The 12,785-nt window shown below is 47.2% G+C and overlaps 1 protein-coding gene across 7 annotated transcripts in view; it reads left to right on the top strand.

Moving 5' to 3' along the window:
• Positions 1–12,785, top strand: part of dachs (unconventional myosin-IXb-like dachs) — a 512,416-nt gene that overhangs the window by 30,126 nt on the left and 469,505 nt on the right. Inside the window, exons 2-3 of one of the 7 annotated variants that reach the window (XM_075883320.1) lie at positions 7,708–7,743; positions 8,095–8,255. The exons of 1 other annotated variant lie outside the window; for it this stretch is intronic. Coding sequence is in view for 5 of the 6 variants with exons in the window: in XM_075883317.1 (XP_075739432.1) it covers positions 8,063–8,255 (193 nt within the window). In the remaining variant the exon portion in view is untranslated. Of the gene's footprint in view, positions 1–6,995; positions 7,576–7,707; positions 8,256–12,785 lie in introns of those variants that run through there. 5 more of the 7 variants (XM_075883317.1, XM_075883318.1, XM_075883313.1 and 2 more) reach the window with 5 other exon arrangements.

The raw sequence follows: 12,785 nt of genomic DNA, 5'->3' as shown, positions 1-12,785 counted from the left end.
GTTGCCAGATGAACTTAATTTGCTGCTAAAAACACAAAAAACGAAAGAAAATTACAGGTATGCGCATTATAAGCTACCAGACAATAAAAAAACGGTTTTATGCTCCGGCGTCGCTGAATGTGATATACATGCGCAGATTCTTTTTAATATTTCCAATCTTGCTGCTTCCACAAACAGCGCCATTTTTTCTGCAGCGTTCTTCTGAGGCACCGCCTAAAGCAGTAGTCCGGTGCCGTGTGTCATCAGCGCCACTTCTTTCTGCAAATGGTCCCCTTAGGTGACAAAAGGGGTTTACTTCAAAGTACTTTACTTTTGCCCGTGTGTCACGGGTATCAGATACTAGAAGCAAAACTTGGCGCTCAGTTGTATGAGCTACGTCTCAACGAAGCCTCGGTAAAAGCTGCAACTCATCTGTTTCCTACCGATCATTATTTAAAAGCTGTTTTCGCGAGTCTTAGCAAAGGGCAGCGAAGAGCCCTGCAGCGCAACTCCTTGTTTTAGGCACGAGGAGTATAATTCCGGGCCTAGATACGCGAGTTACCGTCTTTCCGGGACCTCGGTAAAAACAGTCGCTCGCGCAAGCATAGTGCCAGGCATGCACTTGTCGATTAAAGAGCCGTTTGGCTGCCCTGTAATTTCTTGTTTCAGATACTAGAACTTGGAGCTCAGTTGTATGAGCTACGTCTCAACGAAGCCTCGGTAAAAGCTGCGACTCATCTGTTTCCTACCGATCGTTATTTAAAAGCTGTTTTTGCGAGTCTTAGCATAGGGATCTTCGACACTCGGTAAATTAACCTTTCAGCAATAAGCGCCTCAGCGTGCCATGCCCTAAAGCAATTTGAAACTGAGCCTTTGCTGTAAGGTACGACCTTAGTTGAAAATCCCACTGAAACAACATTATTTCTCTGTTCAGGTGACATGAACCACTGCGCTTTCTTCTTTCCAAGTATTCAGGTTTCTGGATGTGTGTCAACAAGTGAATAATATTTAGGATCATTCAAACAGAAAATGCAAATTTTGTGGAAAGAAGTGGGAAAACATCAACATATTGACACAAATACTTGCCACTATCACGCACTAGTTCACAAGTATACTGTCTTTAACTCATGAAAAGGAAAATGCATCTTTATTAAAGCACACTTGTCATGAGCATTCAAATTGCAGACAATTTTGGCCTTCTTTCTTTCTCTCTGTGCTTTGATGGCACTGTCATTGTCTTGGCACTTCTGTCTTGGAAAGAAATGCATTCTAATTATAATGTAGACGTGAATCAACTCTGCAGTAAATTCACTGTAGTGTTGTTTGCAATCAAGAAAGCTGGTGCCTTTCTGAGTAAGTGCATCCAATACTCTCCAAAATTTCAGGAATAATTTTTCGATTCCTGGCTGAAGACGTACTTCACACTCCTCACGCATTCGAATAGTTTCTTGGAGGGGTACACAAGGCTGCCGCTCACGTATTCCCTTTCCAACACCAACAATGCTTCAGAAGGAAGGGAATCCTGCGCACCTACTGCTTCTTTCTTGCATTCAGTGTAACGTGTGGCTTTGAGGACCTTGCGAACTACATATCCAGCTAAATAGTACAGCGCTGTCTTGGCTGGTAGAGGGACGCTGTACACATGGTCTTCAGGTCTGTTGCTGCACTCCCTTAGGGGTATGGATGTCAGACGCCTCCAAACCTCTTCCTTGAGGCTTTTCTTTTTCTGTAGGGCTTCACAGCGTTTTGCCCCGAGACTCTCAAACGTGCTCTTCAGGACTTGTTCAGTGCCCGCCTGGCTAGCTTCGCAGTTGCCTTTGATGGCTAGTTTGATTGGAGTGTACAGTGCGAGAAGGTGGAACAGCTGACTAAATTTGGCCACTGTGGGGTGATCTTTGTCGCCTCCAAAGGACCTCACGAGGCCAAAAAAACGCTGAAAGAAACAAAAGACATTCCTGATGAATAATGCGACAAATAACATGACAAGCTCTTGCTTTACCTCAAGTGGGTCCTGGTTGAGGCTTGCAGTAAGGATGTAGTTCACACCCTGGCCCAGCAAGAAGTCAGTAAGCGACAAAACAGACATAAGCGTCACGTGCAAAGACTCCACGGTTTGTCTTGATGCAAATAGCTTCACATTCATTGCCTCTGTTTGATTCATCATTTCCAGGAAACCCTCGAGAAACTGCAAAGAACATAACGATGAAAGTGGAAAATGCACTAGCAGCAAGGAACCAAGCAAAAGCAGAAACATATGCCGCCACACGTATGCGTATTGCAGGCTAGCATGGTGAACAATAACAGTTTTAGAACCAGTGGTGTAGCACAAACCCAGTTATTACAAGCCTGCTTTGCCATAAAATGAGTGAAGCAATATTTTTTTCAGTAAATGAAGAATTTACGTGCACAGCATACCTTTATCTTTGGAGAGCCGTTTCTTATTCCAGCTGCAGGAATTTTTGAATTGAGGATGTGAAAAAGGTCATTCAAAAGTAATGTGAACTCCTGTGTTCCAGCACTGTCGGCGAATCCTGGCACCTTCAACTGGCGGTACACTTTCAAGCCGATCGAGACACTGCAGCTGAAAAGCTGAAAAAAAAAAAAACATTGCCAGAATATTCATTATAAAACTGAAAACAGCTTAAAATGCATGAGCAACCCATTCATAAGAGGAAACCGAGTTTTTGCACATGTGATGTGTATTCAACATCAAAATGTTTGCTTGACTTAGCAAGGTGTCAAAGCGTCTGCAGGAGGGTACCAAAGTAAAGAGGCAGCCAATGTGCTGATACGATACCAGGGTGGCTAGGCGGACACACATTGTCTGAAGCTTCTGCGGCTTGACATGATATTCAGTTAACTTTGGCACAACTTTGATGGCTGCTTTCTTCTCAGCCTCGAAAAGCAGTTCATAATGCTGGTAATTAGCTTCATGGTCTCCTATCTGTAATAGAAGAATGGCATACAAAATATCTGCACTGCTTTTCTATAACCTAGAGGTATTACTGCTGCGTCGGTAACAGTGTGGTTTACTCACCTGTCCAAGTTTTTGTTTCATCATATGGTTCCTAATACACTTCATTATGTGTGGCACATCACATATGAAGTGAAGGAATGTGCCTTCGGGAAGGCATGGGTGTGCCATTTTGCACTTTGGTTGCTGAAGCTTGCCACTTATTCCCAGATGAGTCCACATTGACTTGTTGTTTCCAGCACCGTCACTGATCACTGCCAGAACTCTGGCCTCATGTTCATGCAATTGTAGCACAGAGTTTATTACAACTTTAGCTAAAATCCACCCGGGTGCTGCTCCTTTCGCAGCGAAAGTAGCAATAGGCTGCACCCATGATGCAAACATTGGGTTGAACATGACCACCAAAGCATGGTCCGCAAGCTTGTCACTGTCTACTTGACTAACATCACCATAATCAACAAATCCATCAAACTTGTAAGCAGACCGATTATATTCAGTTCCCTCACGCAACTTAATTTCATCAATAATCAAACAACCATAGGTATGCCGGCTTCCCAGCCATGTGATTCTTAATGCTCTCAAGAGCAAACTTATTCAGGCCATAGTCACATGGAAGGCCCCTCAAGAGCTGGACAAGGCGACTTGGACTAGGAAGGGGGAGGACCTTCATTTCCAACACAAGACATGTGTACAGCGTCCCTGTAACATTTCGGGCTTGAGAGCCTCAGCAGCAAACAAACCATGAGCCAATCTGTTGTGTACCTATACCCATTGGGTGATTTTACTGCTTGTTGCATCATGGATGTACGAATGGACACTTTCTGCACTTCAGGTAAATCTTGAACGAGATGATCCAGAGAACTTTTCACTCAGCCGACGCATTTCAAGTTTATTCCATTCTCGTGCGGTGGTGGCACAGATCAAGCGTTTCCTTAATACGCCGATTGCAATCTGCACCTTCCTCTTGGGTTTTGTTGCCATTCTTTTTTTCAGTGTTCTCGCTAAAACGGCACAGGCAGCACATGTACCTCTGTCAGCATCAGTCAAGCCTGCGCAGTCCTTGTGATGAATATTTCTTAGCGACACATTTTCTTGTTTCGCTGTGCCAACAGGCGGACAACCGAGGCAAGATTGCAAAAAGTGTAGAACATGCACGACCGTTTTTACGTCCTTGAGTGACCGCAGTGGTATATCAAATGGTAACTTTTTCAGCGATTTTCCGTTCGCTGAAACCACGTAGGTCAAATCCTCACGGATGACAGTGCTCTTGAGAATGCAGTAGATGTGTCCTCTGAATTCTGCAATATAGAATACGATTACCGGAGGCTTTCCCGGCTCTTCAGGGACCGCCGAACTCCAATTGCGAGGAAGCTGTAGTGAAGCAGTTTTTTCCACTAGCTCAGAAAAACTGAAGTCCTCCGAAGGAGCGTGTACCTGTTGCGGAGATTCTTCTGGAAGATCGCAAGGCAGCTGCACAGCTTGTTGACGTAAAGGTGCCCTTTTCTTTGGCGGCCTTCGTCTTTTGCGGCTGCATGACAGGTACACTGGGAGGTTCGGAAATAAACAAGGAACTGCATCGCTCTTCAATGCCCATGCACCACGGTCGATATCGACGACTTCTGCATTTATGACAAGCTTATATGTCTTCAGGATGTCGCTTTTTTGAAAGTGAAGATCGCACACCTTGCACGTCCTTCCCAAAGTTTTGTCCGCGCGTGGAATAGATCTTTCCCACTTCTGCAGCAACAGCGGGTCGGACGGCGGAGAAAAGAAGTGGCGTTTCTCGGGGTTTTTTCTGTATCCGCTGGTGCACCCAGGCACAAAACACGTCGGCATAATGTTGTTCGCGCGCTGAAACACCTTGCTAATATGAATACGCACCAACTAGCCCAAGCTTCCACCCTTGTGTGCTAGATATACGGCTGCAGTCATTTTCAATGGCAATAAATGTAAACAAGGGTGCTCTCCTGGCGTTTTCTTTAGCAAGTTCAATTTTCCTTTCTATTGCATATCAACAAGACACCATTCCGCAAGTAGACCCTCAAAAATATTTGGTTGTTTTATACAATGAAAAACTTAACTGGAGTCCTAATATTGAATACATAGCGGCTAAGACTCAACAAGCTTTGAGAATATTGCGTCGAATGAGCACTCGCAAATTTAGTGTGCGTAGGGACTCTATCTTCATTCCGTACAAGATTTATATGTGCCCGATACTAGAACTTGAATGGTTGTTCTCGGGCTTTCCTGCTTATAAAACTAAGTCATTGATTACCTTGAAGGGGGAAGCTCTACGCTTGTGTCTGGAAGCACCCTACATCGGCAGCAATTAATGTTATACATCAAGAAGTACATGTGCCTTCGTTGTTGTCTATTCCGCTTATTAATGGTACAAACATTTCCGAAATTTCATAGCTTGCCAGTAAGAAAAGATTAATGCGTTTTTACCAGTGACCCAGACTCCTTTTTTCGCGCATTGGCCACGTTTTCATACACCTCAGATAATCTGCGTTAAAAAAAAACGGAAAATTATAGTGTCAACATCTTAGAGGTAATGGTAAGCAAGTTCTCAAATCACTTTCTCATGATAGAATAGGATGAGATTTTTTCTCCTAAATATAAATTCCAATCCCACAAATTCTCGCAGAACATGCTAGAAGATTTCCTGGTACATGCACAACCAAGTAAAACAATAGCTGCTTTCGGGAATGAGGAACGTGCAGGTGTTGGTATTGTCTGTGAGTCGCTTGGCTGGTGATTCGCCGTGACGCTGCTCGATTTCACTCCGGGTTTCGAAGCTGAGCTCATAGCTATCATCATGGCACGGTGAAGACTTTCGACGGACGAGATCCAGGCGATAGTATTAACATATTCGCTTTCGGTATGCACATCTGATTCAGCTTCACATAACTCGCGCGCCCTTAAGACGTTACGGTCTTTAGTTCCACCTCAGCTGAAGCCCCTAAAACTATTGCTGGTCCCGTGTCACTGTAAGGTAAAATTATATGAAATGGTCGAGGTTTCAGCCCGCGCATGACTAGATCTCCCAATATTTCAGATTCTTCCAGTGATGGAATACTTCACTGTAAATATAGAAAATTAGAAATCCACACAGATAGGATGGAATCAGTAACAACATGGACGGAGTACAAGCCCTTCCCATGGAAGACTCATTGGAGCCCATTCGACAATCAAAAGTGACGGTTATCAGATTTCGATGTCGCGTCCCCTCAATAAACTGATACCTACACAGAACTGGTCTGATGATATCACCCCTCGGCCAATTCTGCAAAGAATTAGAAAATATTGCACACTACTTTTTGTCATATCGACGATATTGAAATATTAGAACATGGCTTCTCATCACGCCGCTTTCGAAAATAGGCTTATCATGAAGATGTATGACTAAGCGACAACGTGGATGCATCCACGTTGTCGCTGTAGCTGTCAAACACCAATGGACTTTGCGCAAGTTGATTTATATCAACTGTAAAATACTTCACTACTTCTGTAAGGACGCTATTAACTTTAGTGTTTTATCGATTCCTATGATTAAGGGATCAACCATGTTTTTTTTAATTTTATTATTTTTGAATTTCCCAAATTGTTTTAATGACGTACCTTTCAACGTCTCAAATATTAATTCTCGTCCGATCCTCTAGAGTGGGTACGTCTCATTGCTTTTTGAAGAAAAACAAACAAACAGTCCTTTTGTGGCGAATGAACTGATGGCCGGCAGACGAAGTCCTTTATTGTTTTCCCATGTAAGCTGAACACTATCGTCTTCTGTCCACTTCAGGCCTCTTTTAATAATAGAGGAACTGTAGCGCAACGATCGCTCAGCCGCGATGGTAATGATCGGTAGTACACGGTTTAGCCTCGGCGTCGCGCTTGCTACATCAGACGCACTTGTTACTTTGTTTATTCTTGTGCTGTCCCGTTCCTTGCTTTTTTTGTTTTTTTTTGGGGGGGGGGACAAAACAATGAATCACTGTGAAGTTTGTGAACCAAATTGAATTGGTGAGCCTAAAAAAGTCAAGGTCGTGAAACGATAATGCTGAACTTTCGCAGATTTTCGGCTCCAGGCCACTCGCAGCCAAACGGAGCCGACAGACCAAGTTTAGACAAATCCGAGTAGTACGCATCATTCATGAGCTGCGCTCCCAACTAGGGCAGCAAAAGTTGCGTCTTTCCTCTCCCCGTGCGTCGCAGCATTCACGGATACTAGCGCCAGAGTGTGCTCTAGTGTATTTAGAGGAAAATATGCTCCGAATGATTCCACCCTGTCGTTTCATTTTATGCCTCCAAGGATATCAACTTAGTCGCCCCGCCTGCTTTGCCGTCCACGGTCACGCTAATTCCCCCCTCTCTTGTCGTCCATTCCGACATTTTAACTGCAATAATTGGTACAGGGAGCCGTGACTGGTTGATATTGCTATTTCTACTTTCCGAGGACAGCGTCGTTTCATGCTCTCCGTGCATATTCACGTGCTTTGTGACATAATTAAAAGTCAAGGTTACATCAGTATTGTTGTCCCCGCTGGTTCTGAATAGCGAAATTCAGGAAAATTTTACAAACGATGGTTTCTGCAATCTTCAGTCAATGGGTGGCCGAACTATAGGCAAGTTCTGTTGCTTGCGTTTTATTGAAATAAGCGCATCGTGTAGACATAATCGAGCAAAAATTGCCGACTATTGTCAAGCGTAAGTGAACTAAATAACTCATTTTCGTACCTGCCACCTTTTCATTATAGTGGCCGCCACTTCCAGTTACAAAGCCACGGCTACAAGTAAGCTTTCCACTTTTCTGTTTTTTTTTTCAGCTAAGCCTATTCGTTCGTGCCAGTAACTTTCCTTGTATCGGCCATAAATGAAGGGCAGTGTATTAAGGTTGCTTTACTATCGTCACACTTTGAGGAGGATGTCTCCGCGCTGTAGCTGTACCCCTGTGCTTCCAGAGAATGCGATTAAATGCGGGCCACAATTTGAGCGATGCGGGTCAAGCGTGTGTGGGTATATAAGTTTATGGGCACGGGACTGCTTTTGGCATTGGTGATTGCTTAACTTGTGGTGCGGTGGGTGCTGTCAACTGCCTCGATAAATGGTATTATGCTGCGATATCCCACGGGGCATCATTTCAGGGTCTCACCAGGTGGCGCGGGTCAGTCCCACTGCATCGAGCTTGCTTGTGGGCCACGCGGCTTCCCCGTGGGAGCCACGACGATCAGCAGCTCGTTGGGGCACCGTGTTTCGGCCGCAGCGTCTGTGAGGAGGGGTGCGGCCTACATTGCCGCTCGTGAAGGTGAGATTTTAGACGCGAAGCAGATTAGCCAGTGTAACACTTTCCATTCGTGTCTCCGTGCCAACGCGCCGAAGGCACCAACACCCCCTAGAATACTAAGTCCTTTCCGATGGTTGCGTGACGTTACCCCATGAGTCCGCGCGGGCGCTGCGTTCCGGTATCCCGGAGCGTCGCGCTCGCTTCTACTGGTGTTGTAATAGACTTTGATGGGTGCGAAATACTTATGTCATGTAAAGCTTTCTCGTTCACAAGTTAAGCATTCTACATGTAGTTGTGCTCGCGTAAGAAGAAACCATACGACGCGAAATAAGCTTTATTCCGTTAGCCACACTTTCTCTTCAGTTACTGTCCAAAAATTATTATTGCAGATCTCTGGCAGCTTCGTCTTGAAGTCCGTATATGAAGTCCTCGTAGGGTTAGTGAGTGGCTTGGCGACGCGGGCAAAGTTTTTGACGAACCGCGTGTAATAGGCGCACAGGCCGAGAAATCAACGCATGGCGTTCTTGTCGGCGGGCGGCAGAAATGCAGCGATGGTAGCTGTCTTCTGCTGATGAGATCTTACTCCGAACTTGCTAATCACCTGGCCCTAGAACACAAGTTCATCGTACGCAAAGCGGCACTTTTCTGGCTTCAGGGTGAGTCCGTAGATCTTGATGGCTTGAAGTACAACTTCAAGGCGCTGAAGATGCTCGTCGAAGCTCGAAGAAAACACGACGACGTCGTCCAAGTAAACGAGAGAAGCCGGCCACATCAATCCTGCTAGCACTGTGTCCACAACGTGTTGACAAGACTCAAGTGCCAAGCAAAGACCGAAGGGCATGACCTTGAACTCGAAAAGGCTGTCTGGTGTTATAAACGCTGTCTTCTCTCAGTCTCTATCGTCGACTTCGATTTGCCGGCAGCCAGTCTTGAGGTCCATCGACGAAAAGTACTTCGTGTTTTACAGTCGATCCAAGGCGTCGTCTATTCATGGAAGAAGATAAACATCTATTTTTTTCGTGATTCTGTTGAGCCGATGATAATCGACACAGAAACGTAGGGCTCCGTCTTCCTTCTTCACTAACATCACGGGTGACGCCAACGGACTCTTATGGCGAATTTCTTAGGGAGGGCAGGATCACTCAAAAGTACGCTTAAAGTGCTCTCTTCAGAGCCGGCGTGTTTCAGTGGTCGAAGAGGTGCAGGAGCGCTGTCATCCATTCGTAGAGCGAGAGTGCTTTTGCTGCGCCGAGAGCAGCCAGGAGCAGTTTGCAGTGCTCTCGCCTGAAAAGCGAAGTAGGCGCATTGCGACGAGCCACGTGGTCCTTGAACGTCACAGCCTCCAAATTTTTTTCAGCCGGCGAGCGTGGCGCAAATGGTAGCAACCATGGGTAGTTTGAAAGCGCTGTTTTGTGCGGATGGCTATGATGAGAGCTTGAAGTTTGCCGAATGAGTAATTGCACAAGCGTACTATAGGTATTAGGATAGTGAAGAATATGTAGCTGACCGATTTCACGCGTATTTTGCCGCTGCCCCACAAAGAATATGCCGGATCTTGGAATGTTTCAGTCACATGGTCTCCCTACTCGCCACCTTCTCACCTGCCCTCCAGGAGCGTGGCGCATTCCAGTGGCAGGTTGAGTGGCCCTGCTCACAGTGCCCTGCCCCCTTCCCCACTCCTCAGTGCCCTGCCCCTTCACTCCTGTTCTCTCAATAGAATTAGCCATTAGACTGTTGGATGACGCCATCGTTTGGCATTCCGTGGACTTGTCTGTTAGCGGTCTCGAGTTCTCGGGTCAAAACTCTGTAGGGGCTCTGCCGTAGCGGTCTGGCGCTTTCCTCGGTTATGATGCGATGTTTCGTAACTGGGGTGTGGCGAATTTTTGACGAAGACGAAAAGCAGTTCTTGTATTGCATGAGCAGGGTCTTGAGCTGTTCTTGTTTATGCTGCTGAAGGCTCGCTTTGACGTCAAAAGCTGCGTGATGAGCTTCGTTCCTCGGACTAGGTTCTGTAGAATCGGCGAAGGCAAAAGTATTGGTGGCTTCCATCATTTCGTCGATGAAGGCGATCGTTGTACCTTCATTCACGTACTTTTACTCGTTGTTGATATTCGTGAGCATAACTGTTGCTTTTTGTCCCCGCAGCTCGGCGATTTCTTTTTCAATGCAAATATCGCGGTTGACCAACAGGTGCTGATTGCCTTCAATGGCAATTTCGAAGTCTTCTGGTTTCAGAGTGCCGACGAAAAGGATGACGCTTGAGCGATGAGGGACGGTGACTAGTTCTTCCAACACATTCAGGGCACGGCTTCCTGATGGCTTGCGTGGCGGTAGTGTTTTTTTCTGTGGATAGTGTTATCGACTTTGTTCTGAGGTCGATGACCGCACCATGGAGGCTCAAGAAGTCGATTCCAAGAATGACATCTCTCGAGCAAGGCTGTAATACGACGGAGCTTGCGGGATAAATTCGGCTTTTAATGGTCACTCTTGATGCTGTGAAGAAGATGTGCCTGCAGCGAACAGCATCGCCAACGCCCGGCTCTCGTGGCTCGTGCTTCGGTTCGCTGCTGTGCCGGTCTCTGCTGGACGGTTCTTCACGCGGTCTTGCCGTTGTCGTTAATGACTAATAAACCTCTTCACATTTGGTGGAGGGTGCTGTTTATCCCCGTCACTACACCCTAGAGCTGCGTAGCCGTACGCTACCGCCCGTCATGACTGACAACGTCAACCCATCGGCGTCTTCGCCCCACTTCGTCCACTGCCCTGGCCGTCCTACGCTACGGGACCCGAAGGTCTTCAGCGGTGTGGATGAGACTGACGTGGAAGACTGGCTCGAGCACTACGAGCTGGTGAGCGCCAATAATAAGTGGGATGAAGCCGACAAGCTAGGCCACGTCATGTTTTATCTCACTGGCGTCGTCTAATTGTGGTTTAACAACCACAAACACAACATCTCCACATGGGACGTCTTCAAGACGTCATGTTCTGAAGTGTTCGGTCGGCCGGCTGTCTGCTAGCAGTGGGCAGAACAGCGCTTGCGCGTCCACTCTCAGCAGACTGGTGAAAATTTTACCAGCTATATTGAGGATGTCGTCGACCTTTGTCAACGCGTGAATGACACCATGCCCGAGTCGGACAAGGTCAAACACATCCTGAAGGGCATAGACGATGGCGCATTTCAAATGCTCTTGGCTAGGATTTCCAGCACCGTTTCCGAAGTAGTCAGCTTCTGTCAGAGCTACGACGAGTTGAAGAAGCAACGCACTCTGACTCGACAGCCTCAGCGTGGTGGTGAATCGCTGTCCAGTTTTGACACCATGCCTGACAATTCACCGTTGCTTTAGCAAGTCCGAGCCTTCGTCCGTGAGGAAGTCGCCTGCCAACTTTCCCTAGTGCCCTTTACTCACGAGACCACCACCCGTCTACCTGCCCCGCTTCACACTGCTATTTCGGAAGAGGTTGCACAAGCTGTTCCCCTTGCGCACTACGAGCCGCCTCCATCTAGCCGTGTTCACTTCCCGCGTGTCGCACAGCTGGTAGGTGCTCCTGTCGCCTATCCGCCAGCCGTTCAGCCTTAGAATTACTGTATATGCTACTTTTAGGTATAGTTGCTGCATATGCTACCTTTACCTAAAGGTAGAATTTACAGTAACTCTACCCAGCCTGTGGCCGCGCCCCTAACAAATGCCTCCTAGAAAAATTATGGCTGGAAGGTGAGCCGCAAACGTGCCGCCCTACCCTCGGATTTTACCCTCTCCCTCCGGTACGGAGGCGAACCTCTTTGGCGGTGACCCCTTGCGAACGCAGCAATGCTCTCACAGTTGCCTCCGAGCAGCTGTGATGTCACGTGACAGGGCGGTGAGGTAATGTCACGTGACTGAGCGGTACGGAGGTGAGCGGTTTTACGCGGCGGACGGTTGCAACACGCGACAGAAGGCATGGCCTCCAAGAGTTTTTGCGGGCACGACGCTCCCAATTGGAAAGAGAGCGAAGTTGCAGGCATAGTTTTTCTAGGAGGCGTTGCCCTAACGCACGGAAGAAGGAAAAGAAGGAAACCTTTTCCTTCCTCCGTGCCCTAACGTGTGCAGCGCAGCCTGTGGCTCCTCCTGTCGCGTGTTCGCAAGAGATGCAGCCCGTAGCTACAGTGCACTAGAATGGGGGCAGTGGAGTGAACGAGGTGGCCGCGCCGTATCTCGGCTGATTCTCCTGTGGGTGACAGTTGCGGTGGCGCTGGAGTCGCGTGGTACTGCAGATCTCAAAAGCGTCTGCTGTGGGAGCGCGCGCGAGTAGCCGACGAAAGCGTGTATTTGCTTGTTTTGTGCGCGTTTTATGCGTTTCAGAGCCTTTATCAGTGTATGCACCCCTGCCAAGCGCAATAGTGCACGAGTAAATATGCAGACATGCAGAAATTGCGTCAGGACATTCACTGTTTCAAGAGCTTGCCGACAAAAAAACATGTAGTGCAATCAGAACTTGCAGAGATCGGCCTAGCTTTTCACTCAAGCAGCGCCTTGAGCGGCGCTACATCGTAAGTGGCTACTGGCGAGCTAC

This window comes from Rhipicephalus microplus, unplaced genomic scaffold, assembly GCF_043290135.1.
Source record: "Rhipicephalus microplus isolate Deutch F79 unplaced genomic scaffold, USDA_Rmic scaffold_16, whole genome shotgun sequence".
Classification (NCBI taxonomy): domain Eukaryota; kingdom Metazoa; phylum Arthropoda; class Arachnida; order Ixodida; family Ixodidae; genus Rhipicephalus; species Rhipicephalus microplus.
The sequence above is the reverse complement of the archived record's forward strand: the minus strand, read 5'-3'. Positions and strand labels throughout refer to the sequence as shown.